The 25763-nt window shown below is 43.9% G+C and overlaps 1 protein-coding gene across 1 annotated transcript in view; it reads left to right on the forward strand.

The window, feature by feature from the left end:
• Window positions 1-2581: 2581 nt before the first annotated feature.
• Window positions 2582-25763, forward strand: part of LOC119309479 (transcription factor TGAL7-like) — an 80965-nt gene continuing 57783 nt past the window's right edge. The window contains exons 1-4 of the mRNA XM_037585470.1: window positions 2582-2662; window positions 2815-2929; window positions 3034-3320; window positions 3415-3651. Coding sequence (XP_037441367.1) covers window positions 2582-2662; window positions 2815-2929; window positions 3034-3320; window positions 3415-3651 — 720 coding nt within the window. The remainder of the gene's footprint in view (window positions 2663-2814; window positions 2930-3033; window positions 3321-3414; window positions 3652-25763) is intronic.

Below are 25763 nucleotides of genomic sequence, written 5' to 3' on the forward strand. Positions count from 1 at the left end.
GATGATGTCTTGAAGGTAGACATGAATGATCACACAATCTTCTTCTTAAAGACATGCTTGTAAGCTCATCACTCACATGACCGATCTTTGGATAATTCCTTCATAGCACCGTGGTCATCACAAACTCTCCTTGAAACCAACAAATGGACTCCAAGAAAAGCCTATGGACAAACCCTTCAAATATAACTCAAGGCAACCATTAGTCCATAGAGATTGTCATCAATTGCCAAAACCAAACATGGGGGCACCGCATGTTCTTTCACTTTTATTTTGTATCATTTGGATCTGAACATTCATGCCACAATAAAGAAAATTACATTGAGAATTATGCTAGGTAGCATTCCACATCAAAAATTCTCTTTTTATCATTTACCTACTCGAGGACGAGCAAGAATTAAGCTTGGGGATGCTTGATACGTCTCCAACGTATCTATATTTTTTGATTGTTCCATGCTATTATATTACCCCTTTTGGATGTTTATGGGCTTTATTTTACACATTTATATCATTTTTGGGACTAACCTACTAACTGGAGGCCCAGCCCGTATTGCTGTTTTTTTGCCTATTTCAGTATTTCGAAGAAAAGGAATATCAAACGGAGTCCAAACGGAATGAAACCTTCGGGAGCGTGATTTTTGGAACGAACGTGATCCAGAGGACTTGGAGTGCAATTCAAGAAGTAGTCGGGGCCTCCACGAGATAGGAGGGCGCCCCCCCTATAGGGCGCGCCCCCTGTCTCGTGGGCCCCTCGGGCATCCACCGACGTAGTTCTTCCTCCTATATAAGCCTACGTACCCCGAAAACATCCAGGGAGCAACCGAAACACAATTTCCACTACCGTAACCTTATGTATCCGTGAGATCCCATCTTGGAGCCTTCGCCGGCGCTCCACCGAAGGGGGAATCGACCATGGAGGGCTTATACATCAACATCCTTGCCCCTCCGATGAGTTGTGAGTAGTTTACCACAGACCTTCGGGTCCATAGTTATTAGCTAGATGGCTTCTTCTCTCTTTTTGGATATCAATACAATGTTCTCCCCCTCTCTTGTGGAGATCTATTCGATGTAAACTATTTTTGTGGTGTGTTTGTCGAGATCCGTTGAATTGTGGGTTTATGATCAAGTTTATCTATGAATAATATTTGAATCTTCTGTGAATTCTTTTATGTATGATTGAGTTATATTTGCAAGTCTCTTCGAATTATCAGTTTGGTTTGGCCTACTAGATTGATCTTTCTTGCCATGGGAGAAGTGCTTAGCTTTGGGTTCAATCTTGCGGTGTCCCTACCCAGTGACAGAAAGGGTTGCAAGGCATGTATTGTATTGTTGCCATCGAGGATAACAAGATGGGGTTTATATCATATTGCTTGAGTTTATCCCTCTACATCATGTCATCTTGCTTAATATGTTACTCTGTTCTTATGAACTTAATACTCTAGATGCAGGCAGGAGTCGGTCAATGTGTGGAGTAATAGTAGTAGATGCAGGCAGGAGTCGGTCTACTTGTTGCGGACGTGATGCCTATATACATGATCATGTCTAGATAATCTCATAATTATTCGCTTTTCTATCAATTGCTCGACAGTAATTTGTTCACCCACCATAATACTTATGCTATCTTAAGAGAAGCCACTAGTGAAACCTATGGCCCCCGGGTCTATCTCTTATCATATTTGCTTCCAATCTACTTTTATTTGCATCTTTACTTTTTGCATCTATATTATAAAATACCAAAAATATATTTATCTTATCATACTATCTCTATTAGATCTCACTTTCACAAGTGGCCGTGAAGGGATTGACAACCCCTTTATTGTGTTGGTTGCGAGTTCTTTGTTTGTTTGTGTAGGTGCGTGGGACTTTTGAGGAGCCTTCTACTGGATTGATACCTTGGTTCTCAAAAACTAAGGGAAATACTTACGCTACTATTGCTGCATCACCCTTTCCTCTTCAAGGAAAACCAACGCAAGCTCAAGATGTAGCAGCCCTCCTGGACAGTTCAGACTCAGAGTCCAAACTAGTCCCCAAGAGACCTCCTAGGGTGAAGCCCTGGGCCGAATCATAAATATTCAGAAAATTACTGTTCATCTTAGGTCTTCCTGCTTCCGTTACCTAAGTTGTTTTGTTATTTGCCTTTCAGCCGTCCCTGCAAGCTCCCGCAAACTCCATTATCAGAGGGGAACTCCCTGCCGATCGAGCAGGAAGAGAGTGACACGCCGCTGCGAGCCCCCTTGCCTATCACCATGGAGTACACCGAAGTGTTGTCCTGAAGGACCTCTCCTGGCCGAGGGGGGCGGGCGAACGGAGCTATCGAGAAAGCACCTGAGGTTAACACCTCGGTCGCCGAAAACCTGGGGGAGGCGACCCCCATGACAACCGATGGTGGGGAGCCCCAACAATCTGGGCCCCCGTCGAACACCATTCCGGAGACCAGCGTGGCTCCGGATCGGATAAGCAGACCCCTTCAAAAGAGGGGGGAGGAGGAGCAGCTCCATCGATAGCCTCCATTAATCTGGAGGCGCCTCGTGCTCTGGAGGAAGCACTGCAAAGTGCTTCCGTCGTGGAGGAGCATCGCACCCTGATGGGTGTGGTTATGGAGAAGGTTCAGTCTGCTAAAAACAGACTGAATGAAGCCTTTTGCAGCCTACTTACAGGCTTTGAGGTATGCGACCTAATGTTCTAAAAACTTTTCATATAAAAGAATAAACATGTACATAGACAGTAGCCCCTGAGGCTCTATCCGGTTTAGGAAAACCGTACAGAGGATCCACATAGTAATTGGGATAGTAACATACGGTGCTACCATTGTAACAGGCCTCCATGTTGGCGGCTACCGCCCATGCCGCAGAAGTTTCCGAACTCAATCGGAAGCTTCAGGTGGCCGATGAGGAGATCGACCGCATCAACAAGCGGTTCGATGAAACACAAGGTATGCATACAATGTTAAGAAGGAATTTAATTTCATATCAAAAGCGATATGTATATTGAGAGGTTAACTCGTAGAATTTTTGATTATGATCATAGTTGGCGCAGTCGAGGTCGAGACCCTCAAAGGTGCCCTCGCCCAGGCCAAGAAAGAGGCGGAGGCGAATAAGGCGGCCGCTTACAAAGCGGCTGCAGAGCTGAAGACCGAGCAAACTTCCCACCGCCAACATGAAGCTCGGGTGGCCGAAGTTGAGCAGGAGCTCAAGGATGCCATCAGCAAGTGCGAAACCTTGGAGCAGAAGACTTCGGACCAGTCGTCCGAGCTTGCCAACGCTCTCCATGATGCTAAAGAGGCTCTGATTGAATCTCGGAGTGCTCGCGAGGAGATCCAGCAGGTGAGACAAATAGCGGCTGGTAAGGCCTTTCTTTTGCAGAGTATCTTTGGAGGTAAGAGGTTTGCTTTGCTTACACGAGTGTGGAGTTCTCCAGGCACGTTTGTGGATCTTTCGAGGAGTGTCGCTGATGCCGCAAAGTTCTTTCGAGCCCGAGGGGAACTCGACCGAGAAGCTATTATGGTCGCAATTTCTCATGTCGGAGCACCCGACGCCTCTTAACGACCAGCTGAAGCAGTTGACGGAGCTGCATAGGGTGGTCGGCTTGGCCATGAAAGATCTAATAATCCAACTCTGGCCAACCGAGCCTATTCCCTGCAGCTACTTCAGTTTGGTGAAGCGTCTTGTCGATGCACGGTCACGGATTGATGCTGGAAAGCGTTCGGCCTGCATAAAGGGTGCCTGGATGGCCTTCGCCCGCGTCAAGATGCAATGGGCGAAGATGAAGGCCACCGAAATGGCATCCGCAAGTCTGCCCGAAGGCAAAGATCATCGGAAGCCGGAGAGGTACTTCGATGAGGTCCTAGAAGGAGCCCGAGTAGTAGAAGGCCAATGTTCTAAGGACGTGATGTTTGATTGAATGTGTTCGGGTTTGTACAAACCATTTTATGAACCCGTGTTGTGAGATATATATGCTTGCGCCTTTTGTTTCAAATTATTTTTCCTCCTGTGCGGCTATTTATTGTTATATTTCCGAAAGTTGCCAGTCATCGGCTTCAGCCCCCATTTAGATGCTACAGGGATGTTCTACATAACGCGTGACCACACTTTATCCAACGTCTTGGTCCGTAAATGAGGTGTCCACGAGCTGAACCAGGCAATCAGACTATGCGGCTTTATTACCTTCACTTAGCCATAGGATTTTTAAATGTGGAGCTAAGTACTAGCTCCTGGTTCATGTGCGGCTATCCGGACTGTGGTGCCTTTTCATGCGGCTGGACGAAGACCAGCCCCTCATATAACACGGGGTGAATCGCTAATGATTTCTAGTATAATACTAAGTTGCCGGATCGCCGACCAGCTCGCGCTTATCATGACAGTCAGTTTTCGGCTTTCTCTACTAAGGCACTTGACCAGACAAACCAGAAATACAATCGCAGTAGTTCTCCCTTTACTACCTTAGCCTAACGAGCGGTACATAAGGTGGTAAGCACAGGAGCCGGGCAACCCAACTATGCACCAAAGACATGATTCAGAGCCGATGCATATAATGCAATACCCGGGAGCGCCGAAGAGTCCCTATAGGTGTTCGGACTTAAAATGTGCAGGGCCAAATACAGCCCCCGGTGTTAAGGCCGGACTAAAGCATGTGTGGCAGTTTGAAGTAGTGAGGGAATATAGACGATAATATAAAATTAATGAGTGCCAAACAAAAGTGGTGATCAACTGCTTCCTTTATACCCTGATTAATACGTCGAGACGTGTTGTTACAGATAATTCCATGAATATCGAGGCCATGTTACATGCCAAAAGTTTACACAAGGGAAAGGTTAACACAGGGCCTAAAAGTAGTGGTTTGAAGATCCCAATGATGCCTTGCCGCACATCTGTGCCATTTCTCCTTGGTAGGGAATCCTTTGAGAGGAGGAGTTGATGGTCATCTCCAAGAAAGAGGGACCTAGAGAGGAGTCCCCATACAACTGTAGAGTGGGTAGGTTTTTTTAATGAACCTGCAGTGGGAAAAAATATTTAAGGTCCGAATAGGGTCAAGCCGTACTATGGACCTTTTCCGCAGTGTGCCTCCGGCGTTGCCCATGGTATTTTAAGTGCGTAGTTATGTACGCGCGGTACGTATGCCGCAACCTTATGGGGCGGTCAACGGAGGCTAAACTGCTATTCAAGCTCCAGATCCACCGAGCTATCACACTATGGTGCGGATCAGACTCACTTAGCAATGTCTTGGGTCTTGATGACTGATAAGTTGTTCGGCTTGATGCAGCCGCCTTGTACCTCGGCTGTTAGGGCCACGGTGTGCTCCTCAGTATGGAGGGAGCGCTCCATATTTCCATTTATTGTGATGATGCCATGCAGTCCAGGCATTTTGAGCTTCAGATAAGCATAGTGCGGGACTGCATTAAAGCGGGTGAAAGTCGTTCGTCCAAGCAGTGCGTGATAACCACTACAAAAAGGGACGATGTCAAAGATCAATTCTTTGCTTCGGAACTTGTTTGGAGAGCCGAATACTACTTCCAGTGTTAAGGAGCCCGTGTAGTGGGCCTCCACGCCAAGTATCACTCCTTTAAAGGTAGTGTTACTAGGCTTAATTTTTGACGGGTCGATACCCATTTTATGGACAGTATCTTGATAGATCAAGTTGAGGCTACTGTCGACGTCCATAAGGACTCTAGTGAGATGGTATCCGTTGATGGTAGGATCGAGTACCAGGGCCGCCGAACCTCCGTGACGGATACTAGTTGGTTGGTCCCTGCGGTCAAAGGTGATCGGACAAGCCGACCATGGGTTGAATTTTGGGGCGAAAGGCTCTATGGTGTAGACGTCCCTTAATGCGCATTTGCGCTCCCTTTTGGGGATGTGGGTAACATAGATCATGTTTATTGTTTTCATCTCGAGAGGAAATTGCTTCTGTCCCCCAGTGTTCGGCTCACCGGGCTCATCATCGTCCTTGCTTGGAGGTCCTTTCTCCTTATGTTCGGTATTTAATTTACAGGCCTGCTTGAAAACCCAGCAATTTCTATTGGTGTGGTTGTCAGGCTTGTCAGGGGGGCCATGAATTTGGCAAGACCTCTCTAGTATTCTGTCCAAGTTGGATGGACCGTCTCTATTACCCTTGAACGGCTTCTTCTGCTGACCGGGGTTCGAACCACTGAATCCGACATTTACTTCTGTATCACCTGTTTCTTCATTATTGTTCCAACACTTGTTTTTGTTGCATTGTGGTTTACCATTGCCATCCCTGGCCTCACAGGTGCCAGGGTCGCTGGAACTGTTGCTTCTACGAGCCAACCAGCTATCTTCGCCGCACAGAAGAGGCTCATAAGTGCAATAAGAGCTGCCGTGGCCTTCGGTTTTTCCTGCCCGAGGTGTCGGGCGAGCCATTTATCACGGACACTGTGTTTGAATGCCGCTAAGGCTTCGGCATCTGGACAGTCCATGATTTGGTTATTTTTAATTAGGAACTGATTTCAAAGTTTGCGAGCTGACTCTCCGGGTTGCTAGACTATGTGACTTAGGTCATCAGCGTCCGGTAGCCGGACATAAGTGCCCTGAAAGATGGGCCGAAAAGCATCTTCTAAATCTTCCCAACTTCCAATGGTGTTCTCTGGGAGTCTATTCAACCAGTGTCGTGCTGTTCCTTTCAGCTTTAGAGGGAGGTATTTAATGGTGTGGAGGTCATCTCTGCGAGCCATGTGAATGTCGAGAAGAAAATCTTCAATCCATACGGTAGGATCCATCGATCTGAAGGAAATACGCCCTAGAGGCAATAATAAAGTTATTATTTATTTCCTTACATCATGATAAATGTTTATTATTCATGCTAGAGTTGTATTAACCGGAAACTTAGTACATGTGTGAATACATAGACAAAACATAGTGTCCCTAGTATGCCTCTATTTGACTAGCTTGTTTATCAAAGATGGTCAGGTTTCCTGACTATAGACATGTGTTGTCATTTGATGAACGGGATCATATCATTAGGAGAATGATGTGATGGACAAGACCCATCTGTTAGCTTGGCATAAATGATCGTTTAGTTTTATTGCTACTGCTTTCTTCATGACTTATACATGTTCCTCTGACTATGAGATTATGCAACTCCCGGATACTAGAGGAACACCTTGTGTGCTATCAAACGTCACAACATAACTGGGTGATTATAAAGATGCTCTACAGGTGTCTTCGAAGGTGTTTGTTGGGTTGGTATAGATCGAGATTAGGATTTGTCACTCCGAGTTTTGGAGAGGTATCTCTGGGCCCTCTGGGTAATGCACATCACTATAAGCCTTGCAAGCAATGTGACTAATGAGTTAGTTGCGGATGATGCATTACGAAATGAGTAAAGAGCCTTGCCGGTAACGAGATTGAACTAGGTATGATGATATGGCGATCGAATCTCAGGAAAGTAACATACCGATGACAAAGGGAACAATGTATGTTGTTATGCGGTTTGACCAATAAAGATCTTCGTAGAATATGTAGGAGCCGATATGAGCATTCAGGTTCCGCTATTGGTTATTTACCAGAGATGTGTCTCGGTCATGTCTACATAGTTCTCGATCCCGTAGGGTCCGCACGCTCAACGTTCGATGATGATTTGTATTATGAGTTATGTGATTTGATGACCGAAGTTTGTTTGGAATCCCAGATGAGATCATAGACATGACGAGGAGTCTCGAAATGGTCGAGAGGTAAAGATCGATATATTGGAAGGCTATATTCGGACATCAGAAAGGTTCCGAGTGATTTGAGTATTTTGGGGAGTACCAGAGAGTTACGGGAATTCGCCGGGGGAAGTAGTGAGCATTAATGGGCCATACGGGAAAGGAGAGAAGGGCCTCAAGGGGTGTCCGCACGCACCCCCATGGCAAGTCCGAATTGGACTAGGGAGGGGGCGGCGCCCCCTCTCTTTCCTTCTCCCTCTCCTACTCCTTCCCTCTCTCCCCTCTTGGAAAAGGAAGGGGACTCCAACTAGGATTGGGAATCCTAGTTGGACTCCCCCTATAGGCACGCCCCTCCTAGGCCGGCCTCCTCCTCCTCCCTTCTTTATATACATGGCCAAGGGGCTCCCTAAAGCACAACAGACAATCTCTTAGCCGTGTACGGTACCCCCCTCCATAGTTACACACCTCGGTCATATCATCGTAGTGCTTAGGCGAAGCCCTATGACGGTAACTTCATCATCGCCGTCGACATGCCGTCGTGCTGATGAAACCTCCCTCGGCCTCAACTGGATCAAGAGTACGTGGGACGTCATTAAGCTGAATGTGTGCTGAACACGGAGGTGTCGTACGTTCGGTGCTACGATCGGTCGGATCGTGAAGACGTACGACTACATCAACCGCATTGATAAAACGCTTCCGCTTTCGGTATATGAGGGTACATGGACACACTCTCCCCACTCATTGTTATGCTTCTCCTAGATAGATCTTGCGTGATCATAGCAATTTTTTTGAAATTACTGCGTTCCCCAACAGTGGTATCAGAGACAGGTCTATGCGTAGATATGATATGCACGAGTAGAACACAAAGAGTTGTGGGTGATAATAGTCATACTGCTTACCGGCATTTCATACTTTGATTCGGCGGTATTGTTGGATGAAGCGGCCCAGACCGACATTACATGACCGCTTCATGAGACTGGTTATACCGACGTGCTTCGCACACAGGTGGCTAGTGGGTGTTTGTTTCTCCAACTTTAGTTGAATCGAGTGTGACTACGCCCGGTCCTTGTTGAAGGTTAAAACAACAAACTTGACGAAAAATCGTTGTGGTTTTTATGCATAGGTAAGAACAATTCTTGCTAAGCCCATAGCAGCCATGTAAAACTTGCAACAACAAAGTAGAGGACGTCTAACTTGTTTTTGCAGGGTATGTTGTGATGTGATATGGTCAAGACGTGATGATATATAAATTGTTGTATGAGATGATCATGTTTGTTAAAAGTTATCGGCAACTGGCAGGAGCCTTATGGTTGTCGCTTTATTGTATGAAATGCAATCGCCATGTAATTGCTTTACTTTATCACTAAGCGGTAGCGATAGTCGTAGAAGCAGTAGTTGGCGAGACGACAATGATGCTTCGATGGAGATCAAGGTGTGATGGTGATCATGACGGTGCTTTGGAGATGGAGATCAAAGGCACACGATGATGATGGCCATATCATATCACTTATATTGATTGCATGTGATGTTTATCCTTTATGCATCTTATTTTACTTAGATCGGCGGTAGCATTATAAGTGATCCCTCACTAAATTTCAAGGTATAAGTGTTCTCCCTGAGTATGCACCGTTGCTACAGTTCGTCGTGCTAAGACACCACGTGATGATCGGGTGTGATAAGCTCTACATTCACATACAATGGGTGCAAGCCAGTTTTGCACACGCAGAATACTCGGGTTAAACTTGACGATCCTAGCATATGCAGATATGGCCTCGGAACACTGAGACCGAAAGGTTAAGCATGAATCATATAGTAGATATGATCAACATAGTGATGTTCACCATTGAAAGCTACTCCATCTCACATGATGATCGGACATGTTTTAGTTGATATGGATCACATGATAATTTAGATGACTAGAGGGATGTCTATCTAAGTGGGAGTTCTTAAGTAATATGATTAATTGAACTTTAATTTATCATGAACTTAGTCCTGATGGTATTTGCATATCTATGTTGTAGATCGATAGCTCGCGTATAACTTCCCTGTTTTATTTATGATATGTTCCTAGAGAAAACTAAGTTGAAAGATGATAGTAGCAATGATGCGGACTAGGTCCATTATCTAAGGTTTATCCTCATTGCTGCACAGAAGAATTATGTCCTTGATGCACCGCTTGGTGACAGACCTATTGCAGGAGTATATGCAGATGTTATGAACGTTTGGAAAACTTGAGTTGACGACTACTTGATAGTTTAGTGCACCATGCTTTACGGCTTAAAGCCGGGACTTCAAAAACGTTTTGAACACCATGGAGCATATGATGTTCCAAGGGTTGAAATTAGTATTTCAGACTCATGCCCGTGTCGAGAGGTATGAGACCTCTAACAGTACTTTGCCTACAAGATGGAGGAGAATAGCTCAACCAGTGAGCATGTGCTCAGAATGTCTGAGTACTACAGTCGCTTGAATCAAGTGGGAGTTAATCTTCCAGATAAGATAGTGATTGACAAAGTTCTCTAGTCACTATCACCAAGTTACTAGAACTTCTTGATGAACCATAATATGCAAGGGATGACAAAAATAATTCCTGAGCTCTTCGTGATGTTGAAATCAGCGAAGGTAGAAATAAAGAAAGAGCATCAAGTGTTGATGGTTAACAAGACCACTAGTTTCAAGAAAAAGGGAAAAGGGAAGAAGGGGAACTTCAAGAAGAAATGCAAGCAAGTTGCTGCTCAAGTGAAAAAGCCCAAGTCTAGTCCTCAAGCCTGAAATTGAGTGCTTCTACTGCAAGGGATTAATCACTGGAAGTGGAACTACCCCAAATAATTGGTGGATAAGAAGGATGGCAAAGTGAACAAAAGTATATTTGATAGACATGTTATTGATGTGTACTTTACTAGTGTTCATAGTAACCCCGGGGTATTTGATACCAGTTCAGTTGCTATGATTAGTAACTCGAAACAGGAGTTGCAAAATGAACAGAGACTAGTTAAGGGCGAGGTGACGATGTGTGTTGGAAGTGATTACAAGGTTGATAAGATCACCATCGCACACTATCTATACCTTAGGGATTGGTGTTGGACCTAAATAAATGTTATTTGGTATTTACATTGAGCATGAATATGATTGGATCATGTTTAGTGCGATACAGTTATTCATTTAAATCAAAGAACAATTGTTGTTCTGTTTACATGAATAAAACCTTCTAGGGTCATACATCCAATATAAATGGTTTACTGAATCTCGATCATAATGATACACATATTCATAATATTGATGCCAAAAGATGCAAAGTTAATAATGATAGTGAAACTTATTTGTGGCACTGCCGTTTAGGTCATATTGGTGTAAAGTGCATGAAGAAACTCCATGTTGATGGGCTTTTGGAATCACTTGATTATGAATCATTTGATGCGTGCGAACCATGCCTGATGGGCAAGATGACTAAGACTCCGTTCTCCAGAACAATGGAGCAAACCACGGTCCGATGAGTGTTGAGGCTCGCGGAAGGTATCATTATTTTCTGACCTTCATAGATGATTTAAGCAGATGTGAGTATATCTACTTGATGAAACAAAAGTCTGAAACATTTGAAAAGTTCAAAGAATTTCAGAGTGAAGTGGAAAATCATCACGAAGAAAATAAAGTTTCTACGATCTGATCGCGGAGGCGAATATTTGAGTTACGAGTTCGGTCTTCATTTGAAACAATGTGGAATAGTTTCGCAACTCACGCCACCTGGAACACCACAGCGTAATGGTGTGTCCAAACGTCGTAACCATACTTTATTAGATATGGTGCGATCTATGATGTCTCTTATCAATTTACCGCTATCATTTTGGAGTTATGCATTAGAGATAGATGCATTCACGTTAAATAGGGCAATATCTAAATCCGTTGAGGCGACACCGTATGAACTATGGTTTGGCAAGAAACCTAAGCTGTCGTTTCTTAAAGTTTGGGGCTGCAATGCTTATGTGAAAAAGCTTCAACCTGATAAGCTCGAACCCAAATCGGAGAAGTGCGTCTTCATAGGATACCCAAAAGAAACTGTTGGGGACACCTTCTATCACAGATCCAAAGGCAAGACATTTGTTGCTAAATAATGGATCCTTTCTAGAGAAGGAGTTTCTCCCGAAAGAAGTGAGTGGGAGGAAAGTAGAACTTGATGAGGTAATTGTACCTTCTCCGGAATTGGAAAGTAGTTCATCACAGAAATCAGTTCAAATGATTCCTACACCAATTAGTGAGGAAGCTAATGATGATGATCATGAAACTTCAGATCAAGTTACTACCGAACCTCGTAGGTCAACCAGAGTACGGTCCACACCAGAGTGGTACGGTAATCTGATTCTGGAAGTCATGTTACTAGACCATGACGATCCTACGAACTATGAGGAAGCAATGATGAGCCCAGATTCTGCAAAATGGCTTGAGGCCATGAAATCTAAGAAGGGATCCATGTATGAGAACAAAGTATGGACTTTGGTGGACTTGCCCAATGATCAGCAAGCCATTGAGAATAAATGGATCTTCAAGAGGAAGACGGACACTGATGGTAGTGTTACTATCTACAAAGCTCGAATTGTCACAAAAGGTTTTTGACAAAGTTCAAGGTGTTGAATGCAATGAGGTTTTCTCACTCGTATCGATGCTTAAGTCCGTCTGGATCAAGTTAGAAATGGCCACATTTTATGGAATCTGGCAAATGGATGTCAAAACTGCATTCCTTGATGGATTCTTTAAAGAAGAGTTGTATATGATGCAACCAGAAGGTTTTATCAATCCTAAAGGTGCTAACAAAATGTGCAAGCTCCAGCGATCCATCTATGGACTGGTGCAAGCATCTCGGAGTTGGAATATACACTTTAATAAGTTGATCAAAGCATATAGTTTTATACAGACTTGCGGTGACGCCTGTATTTACAAGAAAGTGAATGGGAGCACTATAGCCTTTCTGATAAGTATATGTGAATGACATATTATTGATCGGAAATGATGTAGAATTTTCTGGAAAACATAAAGGAGTATTTGAAAGGAGTTTTTAAATGAAAAACCTCGGTGAAGCTGCTTACATATTAAGTATTAAGATCTATTGGGATAGATCAAGACGCTTAATAGGACTCTCACGAAGCACATACCTTGATAAAGTTTTTTGAAGAAAGTACAAAATGGATCAGTCAAGGAAAGAGTTCTTGCCTATGTTACAAGGTGTGAAGTTGAGTAAGACTCAAAAACCCGACCACAGCAGAAGATAGAGAGAGAATGAAAGTCATTCCCTATGCCTCAGCCATAGGTTCTATAAAGTATGTCATGCTGTGTGCCAGACCTATTGTATACCTTGCTATGTGTTTGGCAAGGGAGTACAATAGTGATCTAGGAGTAGATCACTGGGCAATGGTCAAAATTATCTTTAGAAGACTAAAGAAATATTTCTCGGTTATGGAGGTAACAAAGAGTTCGTCGTAAAGAGTTATGTCGATGCAAGCTTTTACACCGATCTAGATGACTCTGCATCTCAATCTAGATACATATTGAAAGTGGGAGCAATTAGCTAGAGTGGCTCCATGTAGAGCATTGTAGACATAGAAATTTGCAAAATACTTATGGATCTGAATGTGGCAGACCCGTAGACCAAAACTCCTCTCACAAGCAAAATACGATCACACCTTATTACTCTTGGGTGTTAATCACATTAACGATGTGAACTAGATTATTGACTCTAGTAAACCCTTTGAGTGTTGGTCACATGGTGATGTGAACTATGGGTGTTAATCACATAATGATGTGAACTATTGGTGTTAAATCACATGGCGATGTGAACTAGATTATTGACTCTAGTGCAAGTGGGAGACTGAAGGAAATATGCCCTAGAGGCAATAATAAAGTTATTATTTATTTCCTTACATCATGATACTTGTTTATTATTCATGCTAGAATTGTATTAACTGGAAACTTAGTACATGTGTGAACACATAAACAAAACAGAGTGTCCCTAGTATGCCTCTACTTGACTAGCTTGTTCATCAAAGATGGTCATGTTTCCTGACTATAGACATGTGTTGTCATTTGACGAACGGGATCACATCATTAGGAGAATGATGTGATGGACAAGACCCATCCATTAGCATGGCATAAATGATCGTTTAGTTTTATTTTGCTACTGCTTTCTTCATGACTTATACATGTTCCTCTGACTATGAGATTATGCAACTCCCGAATACCGAGGAACACCTTGTGTGCTATCAAATGTCACAATGTAACTGGGTGATTATAAAGATGCTCTACAGGTGTCTTCGAAGGTGTTTGTTGGGTTGGCATAAATCGATATTAGGATTTGTCACTCCGAGTTCCGGAGAGGTATCTCTGGGCCCTCTTGGTAATGCACATCACTATAAGCCATGCAAGCAATGTGACTAATGAGTTAGTGGCGGGATGATGCATTACGGAACGAGTAAAGAGGCTTTCCGGTAACGAGATTGAACTAGGTATGATGATACCGACGATCGAATCTCAGGCAAGTAACATACCAATGACAAAGGGAACAACGTATGCTGTTATGCGGTTTGACCGATAAAGATCTTCGTAGAATATGTAGGAGCCAATATGAGCATCCAGGTTCCGCTATTGGTTATTTACCGGAGATGTGTCTCGGTCATGTCTACATAGTTCTCAAACCCGTAGGGTCCGCACGCTTAACGTTTGATGATGATTTGTATTATGAGTTATGTGATTTCATGACCGAAGTTTATTCGGAGTCCCGGATGAGATCACAGACATGACAAGGAGTCTTGAAATGGTCGAGAGGTAAAGATCGATATATTAGAAGGCTATATTGGGACATCAGAAAGGTTCCAAGTGATTCGTGTATTTTTTGGAGTACCGGAGAGTTACGGGAATTCGACGGTGGTAGTAGTGGGCCTTAATGGGCCATACGGGAAAGGAGAGAAGGGCCTCAAGGGGTGGCCGCGTGATAACCCACAAGTATAGGGGATCGCAACAGCTTTTGAGGGTAGAGTATTCAACCCAAATTTATTGATTCAACACAAGGGGAGCCAAAGAATATTTTTAAGTATTAGCAGTTGAGTTGTCAATTTAACCACACCTGGATAACTTAGTATCTGCAGCAAAGTATTTAGTAGCAAAGTAGTATGATAGTGATGGTAACAGTGGTAAAAGTAACGGTAGCAGATTTGTAGTAGTTGTAACAGTAGCAACGGAAAAGTAAATAAGCGAAGCACAATATGTGAAGAGCTCGTAGGCACTGGATCAGTGATGGATAATTATGTCGAATGTGATTCCTCATGTAATAGCTATAACATAGGGTGACACAGAACTAGCTCTAGTTCATCAATGTAATGTAGGCATGTATTCCGAATATAGTCATACGTGCTTATGGAAAAGAACTTGCATGCCATCTTTTGTCCTACCCTCCCGTGGCAGCGGGGTCCTAATGGAAACTAAGGGATATTAAGGACTCCTTTTAATAGAGTACCGGACCAAAGCATTAACACATAGTGAATACATGAACTCCTAAAACTACGGTCATCACCGAGAGGTATCCTGATTATTGTCACTTCGGGGTTGTCGGATCATAACACATAATAGGTGACTATAGACTTGCAAGATAGGATCAAGAACTCACATATATTCATGAAAACATAATAGGTTCAGATCTGAAATCATGGCACTCGGGCCCTAGTGACAAGCATTAAGCATAGCAAAGTCATAGCAACATCAATCTCAGAACATAGTGGATACTAGGGATCAAACCCTAACAAAACTAACTTAATTACATGGCAAATCTCATCCAACCCATCACCGTCCAGCAAGCCTATGATGGAATTACTCACGCACGGCGTGAGCATCATGAAATTGGTGATGGAGGATTGTTGATGATGAAGGAAATATGCCCTAGAGGCAATAATAAAGTTATTATTTATTTCCTTATAATCATGATAAATGTTTATTATTCATGCTAGAATTGTATTAACCGGAAACATAATACATGTGTGAATACATAGACAAACAAAGTGTCACTAGTATGCCTCTACTTGACTAGCTCGTTAATCAAACATGGTTATGTTTCCTAACCATGAACAATGAGTTGTTATTTGATTAAAGAGGTCACATCATTAGTTGAATGATCTGATTGACATGACCCATTCCATTAGCTTAGCACACGATCATTTAGTATGTTGCTATTGCTTTCTTCATGACTTATACATGTTCCTATGACTATGAGATTATGCAACTCCCGTTTGCCGGAGGAACACTTTGGGTGCTACCAAACGTCACAACATAACTGGGTGATTATAAAGGAGCATTACAGGTGTCTCCAAAGGTAGATGTTGGGTTGGCGTATTTCGAGATTAGGATTTGTCACTCCGATTGTCGGAGAGGTATCTCTGGGCCCTCTCGGTAATACACATCACATAAGCCTTGCAAGCATTACAACAAATATGTTAGTTGTGAGATGATGTATTATGGAACGAGTAAAGAGACTTGTCGGTAACGAGATTGAACTAGGTATTGGATACCGACGATCGAATCTCGGGCAAGTAACATACCGATGACAAAGGGAACAACATATGTTGTTATGCGGTCTGACCGATAAAGATCTTCGTAGAATATGTAGGAGCCAATATGGGCATCCAGGTCCCGCTATTGGTTATTGACCGGAGACGTGTCTCGGTCATGTCTACATTGTTCTCGAACCCGTAGGGTCCGCACGCTTAAGGTTTCGATGACAGTTATATTATGAGTTTATGAGTTTTGATGTACCGAAGGAGTTCGGAGTCCCGGATGAGATCGGGGACATGACGAGGAGTCTCAAAATGGTCGAGACGTAAAGATCGATATATTGGACGACTATATTCGGACATCGGAAAGGTTCCGAATGATTCGGGTATTTTTTGGAGTAACGGGTAGTTACGGGAGAAGTAATGGGCCTTGATGGGCTTTAGTGGGAAGAGGAAAAAGGCTGCTGCGCCCCCCCTCCCCTTTGGTCCGAATTGGACTAGGGAAAAGGGGGCCGGCCACCTCTCCTTCTCCTCCTATTCCTTCTCCCTTCCTCCCCTCTTGGTGGACTCCTACTAGGACTTGGAGTCCTAGTAGGACTCCCTATCCTGGCCGCACCTTTGCCTTGGCCGGCCTCCTCCTCCTCCATCCTTTATGTACGGAGGCAGGGGGCACCTCTAGACACACAAGTTGATCCACGTGATCTGTTCCTTAGTCGTGTGCGGTGCCCCCTGCCACCATATTCCTCGATAATACTGTAGCGGAGTTTAGGCGAAGCCCTGCTGCTGTAGTTCATCAAGATCGTCACCACGCCGTCGTGCTGACGGAACTCTTCCCCGACACTTTGCTGGATCGGAGTCCGGGGATCGTCATCGAGCTGAACGTGTGCTCGAACTCGAAGGTGCCGTAGTTTCGGTGCTTGATCGGTTGGATCGTGAAGACGTACGACTACTTCCTCTACGTCGTGTCATCGCTTCCGCAGTCGGTCTGCGTTGGGTACGTAGACAATACTCTCCCCCTCGTTGCTATGCATCACATGATCTTGCGTGTGCGTAGGAAATTTTTTGAAATTACTACGTTCCCCAACAGTGGCATCCGAGCCTAGGTTATTTATGTTGATGGTATATGCACGAGTAGAACACAAGTGAGTTGTGGACGATACAAGTCATACTGCCTACCAGCATGTCATACTTTGGTTCGGCGGTATTGTTGGACGAGACAACCCGGACCAACCTTACGCGTACGCTTACGCGAGACCGGTTCCCTCGACGTGCTTTGCACATAGATGGCTTGCGGGCGACTGTCTCTCCAACTTTAGTTGAACCGAGTGTGGCTACGCCCGGTCCTTGCGAAGGTTAAAACAGAGTCTATTTGACAAACTATCGTTGTGGTTTTGATGCGTAGGTGAGATTGGTTCTTACTTAAGCCCGTAGCAGCCACGTAAAACATGCAACAACAAAGTAGAGGACGTCTAACTTGTTTTTGCAGGGCATGTTGTGATGTGATATGGTCAAGGCATGATGCTGAATTTTATTGTATGAGATGATCATGTTTTGTAACCAAGTTATCGGCAACTGGCAAGAGCCATATGGTTGTCGCTTTATTGTATGCAATGCAATCGCGATGTAATGCTTTACTTTATTACTAAACGGTAGTGATAGTCGTGGAAGCATAAGATTGGCGAGACGACAATGATGCTACGATGGAGATCAAGGTGTCGCGCCGGTGACGATGGTGATCATGACGGTGCTTCGGAGATGGAGATCACAAGCACAAGATGATGATGGCCATATCATATCACTTATATTGATTGCATGTGATGTTTATCTTTTTATGCATCTTATCTTGCTTTGATTGACGGTAGCATTATAAGATGATCTCTCACTAAATTATCAAGAAGTGTTCTCCCTGAGTATGCACCGTTGCGAAAGTTCTTCGTGCTGAGACACCACGTGATGATCGGGTGTGATAGGCTCTACGTTCAAATACAACGGGTGCAAAACAGTTGCGCACGCAGAATACTCAGGTTAAACTTGACGAGCCTAGCATATGCAGATATGGCCTCGGAACACGAAGACCGAAAGGTCGAGCGTGAATCATATAGTAGATATGATCAACATAATGATGTTCACCGATGAAACTACTCCATCTCACGTGATGATCGGACATGGTTTAGTTGATTTGGATCACGTGATCACTTAGAGGATTAGAGGGATGTCTATCTAAGTGGGAGTTCTTTAATAATATGATTAATTGAACTTAAAATTTATCATGAACTTAGTCCCTGATAGTATCTTGCTTGTTTATGTTGATTGTAGATAGATGGCTCGTGCTGTTGTTCCGTTAAATTTTAATGCGTTCCTTGAGAAAGCAAAGTTGAAAGATGATGGTAGCAATTACACGGACTGGGTCCGTAACTTGAGGATTATCCTCATTGCTGCACAGAAGAATTACGTCCGGGTGAAATCGGGATTTTACCGGAACCCCCCGGGAGCCATATGGGCCATCATGGGCCTTAGTGGAAAGGAGAAAGGGGCAGCCCAAGGGGGCTGCGCGCCTCCCCCCTTCCCCTAGTCCTAGTAGGACTAGGAGAGGTGGCCGGCCACCCCTCTCCCTCTTTCCCCCTTGGGAATCCTAGTTGGAATAGGATTGGGGGGGAGTCCTACTCCCGGTAGGAGTAGGACTCCTCCTGCGCCACCTCCTCCTGGCCGGCGCCTCCTCCCCCCTTGGCTCCTTTATATACGGAGGCAGGGGCACCTCTAAACACACAAGTTGACACAAGTTGATCCACGTGATCGATTCCTTAGCCGTGTGCGGTGCCCCCTGCCACCATATTCCTCGATAATACTGTAGCGGAGTTTAGGCGAAGCCCTGCTGCTGTAGTTCATCAAGATCGTCACCACGCCGTCGTGCTGACGAAACTCTTCCCCGACACTTTGCTGGATCGGAGTCCGGGGATCGTCATCGAGCTGAACGTGTGCTCGAACTCGGAGGTGCCGTAGTTTCGGTGCTTGATCGGTTGGATCGTGAAGACGTACGACTACTTCCTCTACGTCGTGTCATCGCTTCCGCGGTCGGTCTGCGTTGGGTACGTAGACAACACTCTCCTCTCGTTGCTATGCATCACATGATCCTGTGTGCGCGTAGGAAAATTTTTGAAATTACTACGAAACCCAACAGTGGCATCCGAGCCTGGTTATTGATGTTGATGTTATATGCACGAGTAGAACACAAGTGAGTTGTGGACGATACAAGTCATACTGCCTACCAGCATGTCATATTTTGGTTCGGCGGTATTGTTGGACGAGACGACCCAGACCAACCTTACGCGTACGCTTACGCGAGACCGGTTCCCTCGACGTGCTTTGCACAGAGATGGCTTGCGGGCGACTGTCTCTCCAACTTTAGTTGAACCAAGTATGGCTACGCCCGATCCTTGCGAAGGTTAAAACGGAGTCTATTTGACAAACTATCGTTGTGGTTTTGATGCGTAGGTGAGATTGGTTCTTACTTAAGCCCGTAGCAGCCACGTAAAACAAGCAACAACAAAGTAGAGGACGTCTAACTTGTTTTTGCAGGGCATGTTGTGATGTGATATGGTCAAAGCATGATGCTGAATTTTATTGTATGAGATGATCATGTTTTGTAACCGAGTTATCGGCAACTGGCAGGAGCCATATGGTTGTCGCTTTATTGTATGCAATGCAATCGCGATGTAATGCTTTACTTTATTACTAAACGGTAGTGATAGTCGTGGAAGCATAAGATTGGCGAGACGACAACGATGCTACGATGGAGATCAAGGTGTCGCGCCGGTGACGATGGTGATCATGACGGTGCTTCGGAGATGGAGATCACAGGCACAAGATGATGATGGCCATATCATATCACTTATATTGATTGCATGTGATGTTTATCTTTTTATGCATCTTATCTTGCTTTGATTGACGGTAGCATTATAAGATGATCTCTCACTAAATTATCAAGAAGTGTTCTCCCTGAGTATGCACCATTGCGAAAGTTCTTCGTGCTGAGACACCACGTGATGATCGGGTGTGATAGGCTCTACGTTCAAATACAACGGGTGCAAAACAGTTGCACACGCGGAATACTCAGGTTATACTTGACGAGCCAAGCATATACAGATATGGCCTCGGAACACGGAGACCGAAAGGTCGAGCGTGAATCATATAGTAGATATGATCAACATAATGATGTTCACCGATGAAACTACTCCATCTCACGTGATGATCGGACATGGTTTAGTTGATTTGGATCACGTGATCACTTAGAGGATTAGAGGGATGTCTATCTAAGTGGGAGTTCTTAAGTAATATGATTAATTGAACTAAATTTATCATGAACTTAGTACCTGATAGTATCTTGCTTATTTATGTTGATTGTAGATAGATGGCTCGTGCTGTTGTTCCGTTGAATTTTAATGCATTCCTTGAGAAAGCAAAGTTGAAAGATGATGGTAGCAATTACACGGACTGGGTCCGTAACTTGAGGATTATCCTCATTGCTGCACAGAAGAATTACGTCCTGGAAGCACCGCTGGGTGCCAGGCCTGCTGCTGGAGCAACACCAGATGTTATGAACGTCTGGCAGAGCAAAGCTGATGACTACTCGATAGTTCAGTGTGCCATGCTTTATGGCTTAGAATCGGGACTTCAACGACGCTTTGAACGTCATGGAGCATATGAGATGTTTCAGGAGTTGAAGTTAATATTTCAAGCAAATGCCCGAATTGAGAGATATGAAGTCTCCAATAAGTTCTATAGCTGCAAGATGGAGGAGAACAGTTCTGTCAGTGAGCATATACTCAAAATGTCTGGGTATAATAATCACTTGATTCAATTGGGAGTTAATCTTCCAGATGATTGCGTCATTGACAGAATTCTCCAATCACTGCCACCAAGCTACAAGAGCTTCGTGATGAACTATAATATGCAAGGGATGAACAAGACTATTCCCGAGCTCTTCGCAATGCTGAAAGCTGCGGAGGTAGAAATCAAAAAGGAGCATCAAGTGTTGATGGTAAACAAAACCACTAGTTTCAAGAAAAAGGGCAAAGGGAAGAAGAAGGGGTACTTCAAGAAGAACGGCAAACAAGTTGCTGCTCAAGAGAAGAAACCCAAGTCTGGACCTAAGCCTGAAACTGAGTGCTTCTACTGTAAGCAGACTGGTCACTGGAAGCGGAACTGCCCAAAGTATTTGGCGGATAAGAAGGATGGCAAGGTGAACAAAGGTATATGTGATATACATGTTATTGATGTGTACCTTACTAATGCTCGCAGTAGCACCTGGGTATTTGATACTGGTTCTGTTGCTAATATTTGCAACTCGAAACAGGGGCTACGGATTAAGCGAAGATTGGCTAAGGACGAGGTGACGATGCGCGTGGGAAACGGTTCCAAAGTCGATGTGATCGCGGTCGGCATGCTACCTCTACATCTACCTTCGGGATTAATATTAGACCTAAATAATTGTTATTTGGTGCTAGCGTTGAGCATGAACATTATATCTGGATCTTGTTTAATGCGAGACGGTTATTCATTTAAATCAGAGAATAATGGTTGTTCTATTTATATGAGTAATATCTTTTATGGTCATGCACCCTTGAAGAGTGGTCTATTTTTATTGAATCTCGATAGTAGTAATACACATATTCATAATGTTGAAGCCAAAAGATGCAGTGTTGATAATGAAAGTGCAACTTATTTGTAGCACTGTCGTTTAGGTCATATCGATGTAAAGCGCATGAAGAAACTCCATACTGATGGACTTTTGGAACCACTTGATTATGAATCACTTGGTACTTGCGAACCGTGCCTCATGGGCAAGATGACTAAAACACCGTTCTCCGGTACTATGGAGAGAGCAACAGATTTGTTGGAAATCATACATACCGATGTATGTGGTCCGATGAATATTGAGGCTCGTGGCGGATATCGTTATTTTCTCACCTTCACAGATGATTTGAGCAGATATGGATATATCTACTTAATGAAACATAAGTCTGAAACATTTGAAAAGTTCAAAGAATTTCAGAGTGAAGTTGAAAATCATCGTAACAAGAAAATAAAGTTTCTACGATCTGATCGTGGAGGAGAATATTTGAGTTACGAGTTTGGTGTACATTTGAAAAACTGTGGAATAGTTTCGCAACTCACGCCACCCGGAACACCACAGCGTAATGGTGTGTCTGAACGTCGTAATCGTACTTTACTAGATATGGTGCGATCTATGATGTCTCTTACTGATTTACCGCTATCATTTTGGGGATACGCTCTAGAGACGGCCGCATTCACGTTAAATAGGGCACCATCAAAATCCGTTGAGACGACGCCTTATGAACTGTGGTTTGGCAAGAAACCAAAGTTGTCGTTTCTGAAAGTTTGGGGCTGCGATGCTTATGTGAAAAAGCTTCAACCTAATAAGGTCGAACCCAAATCGGAGAAATGTGTCTTCATAGGATATCCAAAGGAAACTATTGGATACACCTTCTATCACAGATCCGAAGGCAAGACTTTTGTTGCTAAATTCGGAAACTTTCTTGAGAAGGAGTTTCTCTCGAAAGAAGTGAGTGGGAGGAAAGTAGAACTTGACAAGGTAACTGTACCTGCTCCCTTATTGGAAAGTAGTACATCACAGAAAACTGTTTCTGCGACACTTACACCAATAAGTGAGGAAGTTAATGATAATGATCATGAAACTTCAGAACAAGATACTACTGAACCTCGTAGATCAACCAGAGTAAGATCCGCACCAGAGTGGTACGGTAATCCTGTTCTGGAAGTCATGCTACTAGATCATGATGAACCTACGAACTATGAAGAAGCGATGGTGAGCCCAGATTCCGCAAAGTGGCTTGAAGCCATGAAATCTGAGATGGGATCCATGTATGAGAACAAAGTATGGACTTTGGTTGACTTGCCCGATGATCGGCAAGCAATTGAGAATAAATGGATCTTCAAGAAGAAGACTGACGCTGATGGTAATGTTACTGTCTACAAAGCTCGACTTGTCGCGAAAGGTTTTCGACAAGTTCAAGGGGTTGACTACGATGAGACTTTCTCACCCGTAGCGATGCTTAAGTCTGTCTGAATCATGTTAGCGATTGCCGCATTTTATGATTATGAAATTTGGCAGATGGATGTCAAAACTGCATTCCTGAATGGATTTCTGGAAGAAGAGTTGTACATGATGCAACCAGAAGGTTTTGTCGATCCAAAGGGAGCTAACAAAGTGTGCAAGCTCCAGCGATCCATTTATGGACTGGTGCAAGCCTCTCGGAGTTGGAATAAACGTTTTGATAGTGTGATCAAAGCATTTGGTTTTATACAGACTTTCGGAGAAGCCTGTATTTACAAGAAAGTGAGTGGGAGCTCTGTAGCATTTCTGATATTATATGTGGATGACATATTGCTGATTGGAAATGATATAGAATTTCTGGATAGCATAAAGGGATACTTGAATAAAAGTTTTTCAATGAAAGACCTCGGTGAAGCTGCTTACATATTAGGCATTAAGATCTATAGAGATAGATCAAGACGCTTAATTGGACTTTCACAAAGCACATACCTTGACAAAATTTTGAAGAAGTTCAAAATGGATCAAGCAAAGAAAGGATTCTTGCCTGTGTTACAAGGTGTGAAGTTGAGTAAGACTCAATGCCCGACCACTGTAGAAGATAGAGAGAATATGAAAGATGTTCCCTATGCATCAGCCATAGGCTCTATCATGTATGCAATGTTGTGTACCAGACCTGATGTGTGCCTTGCTATAAGTTTAGCAGGGAGGTACCAAAGTAATCCAGGAGTGGATCACTGGACAGCGGTCAAGAACATCCTGAAATACCTGAAAAGGACTAAGGATATGTTTCTCGTATATGGAGGTGACAAAGAGCTCACTGTAAAAGGTTACGTTGATGCAAGCTTTGACACTGATCCGGACGATTCTAAATCGCAAACCGGATACGTGTTTACATTAAACGGTGGAGCTGTCAGTTGGTGCAGTTCTAAACAAAGCGTCGTAGCGGGATCTACATGTGAAGCGGAGTACATAGATGCTTCGGAAGCAGCAAATGAAGGAGTCTGGATGAAGGAGTTCATATCCGATCTAGGTGTCATACCTAGTGCATCGGGTCCAATGAAAATCTTTTGTGTTAACCGGAGGCAATAATAAAGTTATTATTTATTTCCTTATAATCATGATAAATGTTTATTATTCATGCTAGAATTGTATTAACCGGAAACATAATACATGTGTGAATACATAGACAAACAAAGTGTCACTAGTATGCCTCTACTTGACTAGCTCGTTAATCAAAGATGGTTATGTTTCCTAACCATGAACAATGAGTTGTTATTTGATTAAAGAGGTCACATCATTAGTTGAATGATCTGATTGACATGACCCATTCCATTAGCTTAGCACACGATCGTTTAGTATGTTGCTATTGCTTTCTTCATGACTTATACATGTTCCTATGACTATGAGATTATGCAACTCCCGTTTGCCGGAGGAACACTTTGGGTGCTACCAAATGTCACAACGTAACTGGGTGATTATAAAGGAGCATTACAGGTGTCTCCAAAGGTAGATGTTGGGTTGGCGTATTTCGAGATTAGGATTTGTCACTCCGATTGTCGTAGAGGTATCTCTGGGCCCTCTCGGTAATACACATCACATAAGCCTTGCAAGCATTACAACTAATATGTTAGTTGTGAGATGATGTATTACGGAACGAGTAAAGAGACTTGTCGATAACGAGATTGAACTAGGTATTGGATACCGACGATCGAATCTCGGGCAAGTAACATACCGATGACAAAGGGAACAACGTATGTTGTTATGCGGTCTGACCGATAAAGATCTTCGTAGAATATGTAGGAGCCAATATGGGCATCCAGGTCCCGCTATTGGTTATTGACCGGAGACGTGTCTCGGTCATGTCTACATTGTTCTCGAACCCGTAGGGTCCGCACGCTTAAGGTTTCGATGACAGTTATATTATGAGTTTATGAGTTTTGATGTACCGAAGGAGTTCGGAGTCCCGGATGAGATCGGGGACATGACGAGGAGTCTCGAAATGGTCGAGACGTAAAGATCGATATATTGGACGACTATATTCGGACATCGGAAAGGTTCTGAATGATTCGGGTATTTTTTGGAGTAACGGGTAGTTACGGGAGAAGTAATGGGCCTTGATGGGCTTTAGTGGGAAGAGGAAAAAGGCTGCTGCGCCCCCCCTCCCCTTTGGTCCGAATTGGACTAGGGAAAAGGGGGCCGGCCACCTCTCCTTCTCCTCCTATTCCTTCTCCCTTCCTCCCCTCTTGGTGGACTCCTACTAGGACTTGGAGTTCTAGTAGGACTCCCTATCCTGGCCGCACCTTTGCCTTGGCCGGCCTCCTCCTCCTCCATCCTTTATATACGGAGGCAGGGGGCACCTCTAGACACACAAGTTGATCCACGTGATCTGTTCCTTAGTCGTGTGCGGTGCCCCCTGCCACCATATTCCTCGATAATACTGTAGCGGAGTTTAGGCAAAGCCCTGCTGCTGTAGTTCATCAAGATC

The sequence above is a fragment of the Triticum dicoccoides genome, chromosome 5B (genome assembly GCF_002162155.2).
Source record: "Triticum dicoccoides isolate Atlit2015 ecotype Zavitan chromosome 5B, WEW_v2.0, whole genome shotgun sequence".
Taxonomy (NCBI): domain Eukaryota; kingdom Viridiplantae; phylum Streptophyta; class Magnoliopsida; order Poales; family Poaceae; genus Triticum; species Triticum dicoccoides.